This window comes from Micromesistius poutassou (genome assembly GCF_964030765.1).
Source record: "Micromesistius poutassou genome assembly, chromosome: 2".
NCBI classification, from domain to species: Eukaryota; Metazoa; Chordata; class Actinopteri; order Gadiformes; family Gadidae; genus Micromesistius; species Micromesistius poutassou.
In genome coordinates this window covers 8,705,142-8,721,427 of record NC_140272.1, presented here as the reverse complement: position 1 = coordinate 8,721,427, position 16,286 = coordinate 8,705,142, and the positions used below count along the sequence as shown (strand labels likewise).

At 49.3% G+C, this 16,286-nt stretch overlaps 1 protein-coding gene across 1 annotated transcript in view; it reads right to left on the bottom strand.

The window, feature by feature from the left end:
• Positions 1-6,462: 6,462 nt before the first annotated feature.
• Positions 6,463-16,286, bottom strand: part of cadpsa (Ca2+-dependent activator protein for secretion a) — a 110,065-nt gene continuing 100,241 nt past the window's right edge. Inside the window, exons 26-27 of the mRNA XM_084464661.1 lie at positions 10,564-10,668; positions 6,463-8,543 (exon numbers count right to left, since the gene is read on the bottom strand). Coding sequence (XP_084320787.1) covers positions 8,373-8,543; positions 10,564-10,668 — 276 coding nt within the window. The 3' untranslated portion in view covers positions 6,463-8,372. The remainder of the gene's footprint in view (positions 8,544-10,563; positions 10,669-16,286) is intronic.

Here is a 16,286-nt window from a genome sequence, read left to right as displayed (position 1 = left end):
CGTGAGGAGGAACTGGTGGAGCAGCGAGCAGCCGAGCAGCCAGGCGAACTGTTGTCGCTCCCTGAGCTTCCAGAGGAGACAAGAACATCACTTTATTAAGCACCTTGCTTCACAGCGTCCTTCATTTGCATCCCAATAGAAATCCTTCTGACAATAGCATCCAGGGGCCATAGATTACTGCTCATTAAGTAGAACACACAGCATTAACAAGACAGTAGAGGTCGTGTCAGGGGAAAGGACACACATGCGACAGCGTTTTATTGACATTAACATTCAGACCGATGATAAAGTACAAATGAAGCGTTAATAAAGGAAGAGGTCTCGGTGTTACCTTGTACCGGAGGTTCAGCCTGGGCCTGGTGGCGAGGCGCGGAGAGACGAGTAGGAGGAGGAGGAGGCAGCAGGTCCTCTGTCACCGTGCAGGAGCAGCCGCCGTCATCAGAGACACATCATCACTGAGGGCTGATGTCTCCTGACATCAGCTCAACTCTGTTGGGTGACGAGGAGGCGCCGTCCCAGCACCTCCCCGCCGCCCCTTTTATACCCCGATAGGGGGTCTTCAGGACCGGTACACACCGCGTCAGGACCGGGACCCGCCGGTCCCCCATTAAGACCAGCAGAGGTTCAACAATTTGAAAAATGTAGATGATTTAGTTTCACTAAAATGCTAATGTATAAATGGTTATTATAATAAAGATTGTGGTTAATTGTAATAATAATATATTAGAATAATATTATTATTAACGGTAGGCTACTTATTATTATTATGGCTATCTTATTATTATTACTGATCTTTTTATTATTATTATTATTATTAATAATAATAATAATAATAATAATATTAGTAGGTGTTATTCTTATTATTATGTATTTCTTTTATTATTTTGTACTCATTTTTATTATGTTTTTATTATCATAATTATTATCATAGTAATAATAATTATTATTATCATTATTATAATTGTTATAATTTTTATCGAGAGAATCGATCTCGCAACCCATTGTTCTATGTTTCGACCTTCCAGTTCATCAGATGGTTCAACACCAGAGATTTTGATGTGATGTTGATGTGATGTTGATGTGATGTTAGGCCTTTGGTTTCCGCAGGACGTTTTCATTGAACATTTCTTAATCCTCAGATGGGATAGCTTTGCCATGCTGGTTAATACTTACTATTTGTATAACCGAGAACGTCCAATTTCCACCTGTTTAAGAGCAGATTGCAGCAGAACCGCCCTCGGATCCTATTAATAGTGGTTCCTCCTTCGCCTATTGACAAGAACCAATTTCACCAGCGATTCAGGGCTCAACTCCCAGAAGAAAAAAACCAGTTCTTTCACTTTGAGCCACTACAGCGCGGCGTGAACCTTGGTTTTGTGTTTCTGAAATGGATGGTAGGATTAAGCGAAGAAAAGACTTAGCTTGGCCAGAGGTAGAAGGGCCAGTGAAAAGAGACGGCTTCTAAAGGAGCACACAAGTCCCCTGGAATCCACGGCGTTCAGAGCCACAATGACCGCCCGCCCTCCGCCGCTTCCACAAGGGCAGTCTTCAATTCATGTGTTTGCGGACCATTTTACCTCCGAGTGATGAGGGAAAGGGGATCTAACACGAGGGCCCTGATGAGTTGATCCACGCTGCCTCTGAACCAAACGTCTCTGTGTCCCCCTTTGAAACGTGGACCACGTGACGCGAGCATATGGAAAAGATTGTTTTGCCAAAGTTACACATTTGATATATTCATGAATGTATTCTAGTCGTTTGTATTGTCTGATTACCGTTTATCTATACACGTATCTATACATATGGGGAGGTTTAAAGGCCTATCTATATTCTTAAGGGTTCAAAATGAAACTCTAATCTGCACCACAGGTAGTAGTGGTGGACTACTGAGTCCTGCTCATGGTCCTGCTAAACCGCATGGGTCCTGCTAGACCTCATGGGTCCTGCTAGACCTCATGGGTCCTGCTAGAACTCATGGGTCCTGTTCCACCTCATAGGTCCTGCTCCACCTATGGGGTCCTGCTAGACCTCCTGGGTCCTGCTAGACCTCATGGGTCCTCATGGGTCCTGCTAGACCTCATGGGTTCTGCTGGACCTTATGGGTCCTGTTCCACCTCATGGGTCCTGCTATGGGTCCTCATAGGTCCTGCTCCACCTCCGGGGTCCTGCTAGACCGCTTGGGTCCGGTCCTGCTCCACCTCACCGGTCCTGCTGCCTGGAGCGGGAGGAACGACCAGGCCAAGCCTCCGCAGGAAGCGGAACCACTGTCATCAGTGGTGATCCAGGTTGATCAGTGGCTCGTCCACATCGATCACACCGCGGTCACCTCGGCGCGTCTGTTACGCGCGAGCAGCAATTAGCTCTCATTGATCTGGAGACTGAGGGGAGTCTGATCCGGGGTCAGTTCTGTCTGGCCATTTGTTTTCCCTATTTATCTCACCGTTCAGACTCAAATAAATGTGGTTATGCTGCATACACCGAGTGAACAGGGCTATCAACATCATCATTTTTACGAGCACGCAGTGTGTGAACATTGATCCGAGATTGGTTGTTGTTGCACATCCAAACCGTTTCCACAACACAAATCATTTGTTGTGGGCATTCCTCCACCTTCAGAAAAACGTTCTGCGACCAAAGCACCCAGATAACGAATATGTGATCAGTCCATCCTTTTTTTCTGAACAATAAGAAACCGATCCAAACAGGTATTCTGTTTCTTACATCTCCATACTCTTAACCCTGGGTTCCGTCGTGTCGTTCAACAGGTTCTCTGGGTCTGAATCAGACACGTGTCCTCACACCTCCAACATGGCAGCGGGTTGACCCGGAGGAAGCGAGTGGGGCCGCGGAGGAGTTCTAGTCCTGATCATCCTTTAACTCACGGCTTTCCAAACAGATTCAGGGTCAACTGTATCTATAGGCGTCACATGAAAGCACATGTCCAGATATCAAGAAGGACATCAACAGCTGTGAGTTTGGTCGTTTATCCAGCATTAAGCACCGCTTATTTTCTAATTTGATCCACAGTGAACAGAGAAACTACGTTAAGGAAGTGCTGCGGATAAGAGAAGCCGCGAGAAGGCCGCCGCGCCGTCAGGCCGCGCGTCGTCGTTGGATCCTGCGTCGTTGGATCCTGCGCGAGTCTTTTTGTCAGCCCGCGTTTCCGTCCCGAAGCCCTCGTGCTGTCACTTCCACTGACCCTCTGCCTCGACCCCCCCCCCCCCCCCCCCCCCCCCCGCTCACCCAGCTGCTCTTCACAGCCAGACCTGGACTGTCACAGGTGCGCGCGCACACACACACACACACACACACACACACACACACACACACACACACACACACACACACACACACACACACACACACACACACACACACACACACACACACACACACACACACTATTGCTGTGTAACCACATTCCGGTACGAGCTGTCACGACTTATATATGGTCAATAGTTTGAATTTGTACTTTTGTGAGATCCGCGTGCACATGTGTGTGCGCTTAACAAAGTGTTCCCGAGAGAACTCGAGGTCTCACCTCACGGCACGCTGAGCACCCTGAGCACCCTGAGCACCCAGAACACCCGCTGTTCCGGGGTTGGGGAACCAGCAGCTCCTGGGAGGGGGGCTTGTATAGGTCGAATAGGGCCCTGGGCCCAGAGCCCCCCCCCCCCCCCCCCCCCACTCCCCCACAGAGAATACGAGATGCTGCTGTTGCAGAGACAAGAGATTTAAATGAAAATGTCAAAATAATTCTGCAGTTGTTTTATTTTCTGGCCAATAAAAAACGCTTCTGCCTGAGCGTGCGGTGCGGCGGTCCGTCTCGGCCCGCCGACAGACAGCTAGGAGCACCCATGGGAGAAACACACCCGGTCCCTCACGATGATTGGACTCTATACTCTTTAGGCATCCTGCGTGCGCGTGTGTGTGTGTGTGTGTGCGCGCGCGCGCGCGCGTGTGTGTGTGTGTGGTAGCGTGAATCTGAATATGTAGAAATGTGTGACGGGTACGCGCACCTCATCATAGCGCTGTCCTCAGCCGCGGGGACGCGCACTTCATCATAACGCTGTCCTCAGCCACGGGGACGCGCACCTCATCATCACGCTGTCCTCAGCCGCGGGGACGCGCATCTCATCATAACGCTGTCCTCAGCCACGGGTACGCGCACCTCATCATAACGCTGTGCTCAGCCGCGGGGACGCGCACCTCATCATAACGCTGTCCTCAGCCGCCCGGGGGCGCGCGGAGAGCCTCATCCCGCACGAGGCTCACGGTAGCGCCGCGGGACACGCGCTGGTATGAGGAGGGGGGGGGGGGGGGGGGGGGTACACTGTCACTCGTGTGTTTGGTGAGATTGCTTTAAACTGTAAGCTACTCTTTTCATGGAAAAAGATCTAAAATTAATCAGCACTCCGTGTTCCGTTCTTAACGCGGGGATAAGAAGGTCCGCAGGCAGGAGCGGTTAAGAGGCTTCCGGAGGCCGCTCCTAACAGATAGATCATCTGACATCTACCTGCCCTCTCTAATGACGGGCAATTTGAGGCGTGAGAGCAGACACACACACATCAGCGCCTCCGCTCCGTGCGTCACCCGCGCCATGGTGTCCCTCCGTCTCCACGAACCTAACAAATTGCTTTTGCAAAAACAAAACCGAGAGGAATGGGCGAGCTAGGACGTCTCAATATTGCTTGATATCGTTCTGGGGTCGTTTCATTTTCCTCTCGTCATTGTCCACGCGGGTACCATGAGGGGCCCCTTGATGGACTCGAGGTGTGGAGCCCCCCCCCCCCCCCCCCGGTCTAATACAGTAGCGAGACTCGAGGCCAGGTCTGACTGTGATGGTCAATTGCAGATTCCTCTATTTGGATACTGTTACCGTTCTCCCATTTACCCTCTTGATTGGAGCTTAAAAATCAAAGCAGCTCAGATCGTGCCGGCGTAAATCTCGGGGCCCATTAATCCTCCTCGGTGTCTCTCGCACAATACCAACCCACTGCGCGTGGATTTATGGGAAATTAAACTGATGATATTCGATGGAAACTCACTGACATGATAAAATAGTTGTGTGTGTGTATATATATATATGTGGTGTGTGCGTGTGCGTGTGCGTGCGTGCGTGCGTGCGTGTATGCGTGTGTGTGTGTGTGTGTGTGTGTGTGTGTGTGTGTGTGTGTGTGTGTGTGTGTGTGTGTGTGTGTGTGTGTGTGTGTGAGTGTGCGTGCCCATACATCTTTCTGATTATTACTGTATGGAACGGTTGACCTCGGAGAAAATTAGGTCAGGGTTTCTTTGACATAATGCTCTAAACAGCGAAATTCTTTCTTATCTTATATCGCTCTCGTCCAGTATTGGAAGTTTATATCGTATATGACGTATTTGGACGAGACATTACCATTTACCACGACTAAAAACAGCTTGAGTTTGATATCAAACATAAAACATCTGTGCTGAACGTTTATACAAATAAATTATTTGACAACATTAATTTACAAGTTATAAATACACATTATACACATCACGTTATTTGACCAATTTCATGTTATAATGGCAACTTAATGTAAAATGTGAATCATATTATCAAAAACTAAAATAAATAGTAACAAAAACTAAACCAAAAAACTGAATTAAAGCCGATCATTTTGCACATTGTAGTCCTGTATCAGTTGTCCTTGTTCTTAATACAATCATTACCACTAGGCTGGACTGGAATCTGTTTTTCTTCCATTTTTCTTAAGAAGGGGATTTTAATAATTAAAACATATCACATCCTCTTTACATTTCTGGGTGTCTTATGTCTAATCCCTGGGGCTTTTTGATTCAATCTTGGGCTTCTTGCTTTTGTTTTTTGGCCTTTCTTGATTCATGATCTCTCCAGTTCTTCCAATCGCCTTGTGGATGCTAAAGTACGGAGAGAAGCCACGTCTTAATCCAGGACATTTAATCTGAGACCCAGCAAGAAGGTCGCAGGTCAGCACCACAGATTAACAAATATGGATCTTTTGCAGTCTGTTCAAAAGCATATCTTCATCTCCTTCAAGCGAAGTGACATCTGTCATCATCACAGACATCTTATAGGCTGGAGCCTTTTTGAAATGTACAATAACATAACATAATAACTGTTGTATTTTATTACTGGTTTAACTTAAACATAAAGGGTTGAGTCATCAAGGTCAACTTTAGATGTGTACAATCATATTCTTAACTAGTTATTTACACAGGGTCTGAACCACTAGCAATGCAACATCTGAACAGAAAAAAACACACAAAACACACTTTCCACATAACCTTTATTGGAAATGTCTTTGTCGGACTTTGCTAACCTAGAAGGCAGAAGCATGAAGACTCCACGACGCGACACAGGGAACAGACACCTTCTGGCTGAGTACACCTGGGACATGCAGTCTGGCACGCAGGCCAACGTACAACTCTGGGACAACGTTTATAAAACAACATTGGCAGAGAAAGACTTCACTTCCCATAATCCATTATAAAAATGTGAAAAAACTAACTGCACACACATTCTGGAATTACATCTATGCAACATACTGACCATACAACTCAATAAATTAACCAACTTTATTGTTTCAATATCTTCAACCTCAACATTTATAAATGGAATGATTGGCGTTTTGTGTAAACAATCCGTAAACATTTCAGAAGAATTCTTAAACTATGGATAAATATTGCATCTGAGAACAAAAAGGATGTTTGAAATAAACAGCTTTGGGCTTGTGTGATAAATACAGCAGGAATCTGGATGAATCTCAAGCAAAGCTCAAATCCAAGGTGTGTTGAACCCAGATTAATTCGTTAATACGTTAAACGTACCTTTGGGTGGTTTACATCCCCCTTGGACGGGGGACAGTAATGATTTATTGTGTATACATACTAACACACACACACACACACACCCTCTACATGGGTTAGCTGGAATTAGATATATCTCAAATAAATACAAATCAAATAGATTACCAGGATGACAAATGCAGTATCCACAGGCACACATTATTTCAGAGTGTACCAAAAGCAGAAGCTCTGAGTCCCCCCTCGCTCACATCACAGTCAACTAATGCAGGTCTGATCAATGATTCTTTTAAGACCTGCTGCGTGTTCCAGTTATTGTTATATTTGTTGTGGTGGATGTGTCATGCAGACCGATCACGAGAACACACAAGGTCATATTCACACCTCTTACAACAATGTGCTAAAGCTCCCTCCAGGTGTAGAGCTCTCTAAAACCCGGTACAGCAGCCTTCTGGCCCTTCTGATCCTTCCACAGGGACACATTCACAGCCCGACAACTCACACAAATGGCTCTCCATATTGCTTATCCAGAACACGGAGTGGAGAGCAGAATATCACAACTCTCCGCTTACCCAAACCATTTAACAGTTTCTGTGTAGTCTCGCTTTTACTGCTCAAAACGCTGGATGTATGGCACAGCTACGGGTCAGAAGTGGGCTTTTGCCCCATGTACCGGGTCGGTGACAGCGACCTGGAAGGTAAATATATGTCGTGGTACATGCATTGTTTGTCGGGCTAACGTCAGACAGCGGCAGGACTTATTTCCTCCTTAACTATGCTACACTGGCCCTGGAACCCTTGGCTTTCCATCTCGTGTCCAGCAGAGAGGCGCGGCGTGGGTGGGCCGTCACGTCGCTGCTCTCAGCACACACTCACCGCCAATCAATAGCAACGGGAATGAAGAACATGAGTTGTGAAAACCCATACGTTGGGTTCACTTTGGTATGTGGGCCAATTTTATTACATCATGGAATCTGTTTTTGTTCTTTCATGTAAAGGGGAGTCTCTCGTCACGACACATCAGTTTAATTTAACATCAATTCATTTGTCTGGAAGAGGGAATTAGTATGGCAGTGGACGGTCTAGCAGGCGGAGCAGAGATATAACTTTGTCAAATGAAACCTCACGTCTGTTCTCGTCTGGAATACCATGTCTGTGCTTTAGCCCTGAGTCAAAATGGCCACGAGTAGAGGCTTTCATAATATGTTCATGTGTTTTTCACGAATCTCCGGCTTGTTTGTTTAATATGAGCCAAACATAGCTATCACTATATTTATAATTTAGCCTTTCATTTGGAAGATGCAATCATTTGGGCAAGTATGAGAATGAGAGTATACATGTTTTCAGAATAACCCAAATGGTCAAATTGGAAAGCAAAGGCTATTTTCATCCAAAAGAAGAAGTCCTTTAGTCAGAGAGGCCTTCAGCTACATCCCTGTGGAACAAAACCTTCTGAGGCGGTTCTACTCCCTCCCGTCGGCTCGCCGAGGGCCAGTGTGTCATGGCCAAGGGTCCTGTAAGGTAGGGTTTGCTTTGGGGGGGGGTGTCTTTGTTACTGGTTTGATCTAGTGATCGTCCTCTTCATCGCTGTCTCTCATGGATATGCCCTGCATCCCCCCTTCCCTCACCGAGGCGGTGGCCTCCTCCAGGGTCAGCCGGTTGCGGACGGTGTCGTACATCTTGCTGTTCAGCGTGGAGTCCGGCACCCCCTGCAGACGGAAGTCCCGGTACTTCTTCTAAAGGGAGAGGAGGAGGGGGAGGTCAGTGAAGTCCGGTACCTCTTCTAAAGGGAGAGGAGGAGGGGGAGGTCAGTGAAGACCGGTACTTCTTCTAAAGGGAGAGGAGGAGGGGGAGGTCAGTGAAGTCCGGTACCTCTTCTAAAGGGAGAGGAGGACGGGGAGGTCAGTGAATTCTGGTACCTCTTCTAAAGGGAGAGGAGGAGGGGGAGGTCAGTGAAGTACTTATTCTCAAGATAAAGGAGGCGGGGGAGATCAGTGAAATCCGGTACTAAAACTGAGGCCCTATGAGACTGAGGCCCTATGAGGCAGAGGCCCTTTGAGGCCCTATGAGACTGAGGCCCTATGAGACTGAGGCCCAATGATGTCATATGAGACTGAGGCTCAATGAGACTGAGGCCCTTTGAGGCTAAGGTCCTATGAGACCCAGACCCTATAAGACTGATGCCCTATGAGACTGAGACCCTTTGAGACCCTATGAGACTGAGGCCCTTTGAGGCCCTATGAGGCGCAGACCCTATGAGGCTGAGGCCCTATGACATCTGACACATGAATAAATTTTGCTTGACAGTGACATTTCTTTGGAATGACCCAAGATGTAATAGGATCCAAAGAGCCAGCACCAAAAACATGGATGGCATCCGGCCCCATGTCAGCTCAGTTAAAATCCCACTTCAACAACAACCTCTGTTTCAGCACATCTGTCACTGTCCCTGAGATTAATATCTTTAGAGTAGAGACATGGGTTTCTTTGATGCCAGCAGGTTGTATTTAACAAGAACTTGGACACACATGGTCAGTTCATGTATCTCACCACCTTGTCTTTGCATAAGTTCAATAACTATGTTTTAGAGGACTGCATTTTATATATCAGCAGTAAAGTTGAAGTCGCTGCCACAAATCGCTATAGACAATAGATAAATGGTAAGTATAGATACGGAAGAACTGTTTCCTATGTTGACATTTGACATCATTGCCTGGAATTGCATTTAAAATGGCCTCCATCAAAATGAAGATTGTGCCATTGAAGCAGAGCCGTTGCTAAGCTTTTGGGGGCCCTACGCGCAGATTGTTGGCGGGAGGTGGGGGGGGTGGACTGCGCTGATAGTGGGTGCTCCGCCTCCGATGCGAAATAACAACGGTGGACCTGTTCGTCATTCATTTATATATTTTGAAAATTGTAATGTATTAATTATCAACCTTCATTTTGGGAGCCCCCCCAGGTACCTGCGTACTCTGCGTATGGGGAGCGGCGGCGCTGCATTGAAGAGCCAGTGAGTCCACTGATTCAGAAGTAATTGAACACTATGTGATTAAAAAAAATGTTTTTAGGAAAGAGGGTGGCGAGTTATCCCCATGGTTAGGACCCACGGCAACTTTATAATACTAAGCACTTACTTGGTACCAACGTTGTGTAACTGTTATGAGAATTAATAATAATAATAATAATAATAAAAATGAGAGATGTTGTATATGAACTGCATCACATACCATAGCATTATACTAAAGGTGTCTGGGAAGCCTAACCCTCACTCGGAAGTGGACATTAAATAAATCGCTTCTCAGACGGAGCTTCACCATCCACACACAACGTGGCGTTATAATATAAGTAATATAAGTGTTCGATATAAGTGTTCGAAAAGCCCAATTTTCTCTCGGACGGCGCCATCCACCGCTGCCCAGACAGAGCTCCACACATCCACACACACCGCCCAGACGGAGCTCCACACACACCACCCAGACAGAGCTCCACACATCAACAGACACTGCCCAGACAGACTTTCAGCTTTCGTAGTGTTTTGGGGAGAATGGAAAAAACACAGGATTTAACCCCTTTTGTCCTGAAATTGGGGACTTATTTCAGTAACTTGATAAAAGGGCATAGATTACTCTGTTGACAATCATAGAAGACAAACGACCCTGTTTAAAACCAAAAAAGGTGTTCTGGGTTTACTGGCTCTTTAAACAGGTCCAATCCATAACAGACAGATTTCAGCAGTAACTTATGAGAGTTCCTCACCTTGACAACCCGGATTAGGATCTTCAGCTGGTACATGTGAAGCTGGAGGTCCATACGGTCAGTCAGCCATGTTCCCAGGAGGTTCATAGTACTGGTATACCATTGCTGTGAAAACACACACATGCATGCACACACACACACACACACACACACACACACACACACACACACACACACACACACACACACAAACACATACACACACACACACACACACACACACACACACACACACACAAAAGATCTAGTAAAATCATGTAAATACATGGAGACTAGTCATGCTTTTTCACATCACATAGCAAGACAAATAGTGATAGGAAGTACTACTTGTAAACTACTTTTTTTTACATTTGAACTGGATATACACCTCACTCAAGAGGTTGTTAACATGTTCAGCAAAGAGCTGATCAGTGCACAGTGAAATGTCCCGCTCCTGTCCCTTGTGCAGACTGAGTGGGTACAAGGGAGATCCGGAGGGAGGGGCTCCATTCAGAAGGTTTAGCAGTCATATTCATAATAATGTGCATGTTAAGCTCTTTCCCAAAGCACACTTATGTTTTGATCTGAATCCTCAGACCCCTGAAGCTGGGCATCCTGGGTCCACAAGTGAACCACCTGCTGGGGATTTGGAGAACTCAGACCTCAAAAGGTCCAACGCCAGACAGACAGATCCTGCATGTGGGTCCGTCCTCTGAGCAGGGTGGAAAATGGCGGTGGGAGGCGGCGAGGGGTGAATCAGTGTGGCGCCCTGGTGGCAGAGCTTCCTCTATAGCGCAGTGTGCCTGTGAAGGCATCGCCACGCCAGCAGGCCTGTGATCTCGCCCCGAGCGTAACCCCCCGCAGGGAGGCCAGGCCTGGAGCGACACATCCACCGCATAGCATCTCCGTGCCTTTCTTCTGCTAATGGGATCTGAGGCACTGCAGCAGACTGGGGTGGTTTGCTACCTGGGTTAAACACTCCTCTGTGAGCCCTGACTGAACCCCTGGACCAGCAGACCAGGGCTGTGGCTACCCACACCGTAATGGTTCATTAAATTGGTTGTATTTGTGTTTTATTGTCATTTTCTTAATTCTCTCAGTCAAATGTTCAGGGTTCATTTAAATGAAGTTAAACCTGTCGTATCAACCTTCTCCTTCCCTGCTGTGGATCTCAAATGACTAACCCACTGGTTTCATTGGTGGTCTCCTCATGCATCTTTATCTCCAAATGGTACTCTTAACACCTTCTCCGGAGCAAGCACTTCAACTTCACAGCAAACGCATCCAAGCTTTGGGAACCAAACCAACCAATCACTCTGGTCTCTAAAAAAACATGGAGGTGTCAAAGTCCTCGATCCCACTGTACTCTGTGGAGGATCTAAAACAGGATCCACCTGCTTACAACAAACAACTCATGTCGACTTTAGAAAGCCTTGTCGGAGCCAAGCTTGTGAAATGAACAGTGCTGGCCCTTCCTTCGCTTTGTCCCCCTTGGCAGAGGCTAACAAAAGCATCCATCTGACGACTTCACTGCCGCTCTCTTTTTCTTCCTAGGCCGAATGGGGATCAGCGGGGGGCAGGCTGCCTAACAGCCAAAACAAGCGTTATGTGTCTCTGCATACTTAATGCCATAACCTGACAACCATCAAATCTGGGGCGTTGTAACGACTCCATCTGAAGCGATGGCTTGGAGGGGCAAAATCAGGACCAAGAGGGATGTCAAGGGGTGTGTGTGTATGTGTATGTGTGTGATTTGTGTATATACACATACACACACACACACACACACACACTTTCCGCCCCCAACTACACACAGATGAACCCCCACCTGGGCACAGGCAACAAGCCCACCCTTTCCCATCATCACACACACACACACGCACCACAGACACACACACACATTCACACACATTCACAGGCACACAGAAGTGCACGTACATCTGCCAGTCCATCCCCCCTTGGAGCGGGAACCGGGAGACAGAGCGACCTCCTGCCCTCTTTTGACACCAGCCCATCACCTCCTCCACCATCACCTCCTCCTCCCCCTTCTCCACCATCACCTCCTCCTCCCCCTTCTCCACCATCACCGCCTCCACCAGCACCTCCTCCTCCTCCAGAATCTTCACTCCCTACCCTTCACTCACGCACACACACACACACACACACACACACACACACACACAGACTCCACTCACACGCACACACGCACACACATACACACACACACACACACCACTCACGCACACACTCCACTCACGCACACACACACACACACACACACACACACACACACACACTCCACTCACGCACACACTCCACTCACGCACTCATGCACACACACACACACACACACACACACACACACACACACACACACACAGTCCACTCACGCACACACTCCACTCATGCACACACACACTCCACTCACACACACACAAACACACACACACACACACACACACACACACACACACACTCACGCACAAACAAACAGACATTCCACACCACACACACACACACACACACACACACACACACACACTCACTCTGAAGGCGGTGTTCACACCCAACGTCTTTGCATGTTTAGGGGGAGCTTCCGCTGCGTGGGGGGGGGGGGGGGGGGGGGGGGGGGGGGGGGCGCAGGGTGGGCTGGTGAGGTTAGTGACGGTGTCTCTCCACCCCCATCATCCCCGGTTCCACTCCTGCAGTCACCTAGTCCCTATAGACCCCCCCCCCCCCCCTCGGGCTGAGCGAGCACTGATGCCAATGAACCAGCCGCGCTTTTCACTGTGTGTCTCTGCTCTCTCGCTCACACACACAGCAGCACCTTGTGGGGACAGGAGGCCTCCTCTAGGGGCCCGTCAGGGCTCCGTGGACCTTTGTTGCTTTTAGGAGCCAAGAATGTGGTGGGCTGGAGGGCCCCCCCCCCCTCCCATGTCTTCCTTTCACAGGGGGTACACAGGGATTACAAGAAACCCGGGACTCTGCCTCTTACTGCCTCTCCATCGCTGCGTGTGTGTGCATGCCTCCCTGTGTGTGTGTGTGTGTGTGTGTGTGTGTGTGTGTGTGTGTGCGTGCGTGCCTGCCTGCGAGTGCATGCGTGCGTGTGTTCGTGCCGGCCTGCCTGTGTGCGTGCATGTGTGTGCGTGCGTGTGTCTGTGTTTAAACAGAAAGGTAGTCAGGAAGGTGGAGGAGAGCGGCCCTCTCTCCGACGGAGCGGCTATTAGCATGCTAATGTCCCAGGACCCAGGAGGAGAGCGCAGCCCGGTTAATCCCAGCGCTCCAGCGCCCCTCGGCTGCTGGCTGTGTTTGTGTCCGGCTAATCCCTCTTTATTCTACCAACACCTTCCTGAAGTCTAGTGCTGATGTGTCTAGACACCATGATGCTTATTTAATTCATGTACATAGTTTCATCGCAATGATGAAATGTTATCCTCATGAAAATTCCAGAGAGAGAGAGAGACAGCGAGAAGCTTTGTGTGTTTTGTGTGTGTAAGTGTGTGTGTGAGTGAAGCGGGCCGCGTTAGTAGTAGTGTGTAGCACGCACCCTGCTGAGAGCCAGCTGTGTCTGCAATTAGCGGAGGCTTGGAATGATGGCTGCTGAAACAGAGACACTAATGCTGAGCAACAGGCCCTAGCTGCTACACACAAACACACACAGACACACACACACACACCCACACACACACACACACACACACACACACACACACACACACATAAACACGCACATCAACACACACACACACACACACACACACACAACACACACACACACACACACACACACACAACAAACACACACACACACACACACACACACACACACACACACACACACACACACCAAACACACACATAAACACGCACATCAACACACACACACACACACACACACACACACACACACACACACACACACACACACACACACACAGGCCACATTAGATATACATGTACATCAATCTTAACACTTTACATGTAATGCCTTTCACTGCAGTGCCTCTCCATCCCACTAGCTTGTGCACACGACACACAAAGCGCAATCACAGGCACGCACACAAACGCAGATACGAAGAAGCACACAAATACACACACAACCACACACACACACACTCAAACTAAAAGACCAAGTGTTTAATCAATGCTGTGGAAACATTTCTCCCGTCTGACAGTGCCACATTCAGCCCAATAATAACCAGACCCCCTTTCGGCCACTGAAAGGGTGGTGGGAGGTGAGGTGGTGGAGGGAGATGGTGGTGGGGGGTCTTTAAATCCAACTGCAAGACATTATGCACTTAGGACAATGGGCCGGTCTAATCCTACCTGCTCTGCTTTCAGAGCCACCGCAGGCCTACTGGGATCCTCACTGGCCGGCCAAAGAGGACCTATTGATGACGACACTTCATTACCATAGTAACCCACTCAGAACACCCCCCCTCCCAGACGCCCCCAGACCTGCCCTATATGTCCACACACGCACACACACACAGACACACACAGACACACATACATTATTACAGGCTCACCTTGTCACATGAGAGATTAGGAGAGAGCAGGAGGCTAATACAGCACCTTAACCCTCCCAGAGTCCAGGCTACCCCTGGTGTCTCCCTCCTCCTCCTCCTCCTACTCTCCCTCCTCTCTCACCATTTTCTCCTCCTCTCGTACCTCTTCATCTCCCTCCTCCTCCTCATCTTCTCCTCCTCCTCTCCCTCCTCCCCCTCCTTCCTCCTCTCCCTCCTCCTCACCTCCTCTTCCTCCTCTTCCTCTTGCTCTTCTCCTCCTCCTATCCATCTTCCTCCTTCTCCTTCCTCTCCCTCCTGCTGTCCATCCTCCTCCTCTCCTTCCTCTTCATCCCCCTCCTCCTCTCCCTCCTCTTACTCCTCCTCTTCCTCCTCTCCTCCTCCTCCTCCTCTCCCTCCTCCTACTCTTCCTCTTCTCTCCCCCTCCTCCTCCTCCTCCTCTCCCTCCTCCTACTCCTCCTCTTCCTCCTCCCCCTCCTCTCCCTCCTCTTCCTCCTCCTCCCCCTCTTCCTCATCTAGTTTGTGAGGAGGCTTGGCTAGGTCGGAGGTGCCTGGCCGAAGGGCACTGGGCAGAACAGGACTTGAGTGTCAGGGTTGACCCTCACGGGTCTGATCGTCCCAGCGGGCGTTGAGTGGCAGCTCTGCGTCTCTCCCTGAATCACCGCGGCCCTGGGAGGAGCCAGAGGAGGAGGAGGAGGAGGAGCCAGAGGAGGAGAACCTGTCAAGTTCAACTTTCTTTGCCATTCATCTCCTTTGTTGTTTCTCTTGCACAAAGCGGCGGAGCGCGGCGTTATGCTGAGATGTGTGTTTCCTTCCAGATGAAAGGCGTGGGGTGCGTGTGTATCGTCTGGTTGTAGCGGTGTGAGGGGGGGCCAAACAGTGGGGGCCGTGCCGCCGGGCCCCGCCGCCGGGCCCCGGGGAAACAAAGAGCCAGAGAAAGGCTTGAAGGTGAGAGCCATAAGGAGGGAAAAAACAGCCACAGAACGCGCCGCCTGCAGGGCCCGGGGAAAAGTGAGCCGTTCTGCTGACAAAGAGCGGCTGGAGCGCGGAGGAGGAGCGGAGAAACGCAGTGTGGGCCCAGCGCTGGGGAGCGGGAGTTCTCCTGAGCCGCGAGGGGAGGGGCTCCCTGTGAAGGGAGGGGGGGGGGGGGGAATGGAATAAGCCAGCGAGCACTCGAGGGCCCCACCGAGCACCTGAATGGCGGAGGGTCCGAGGGGG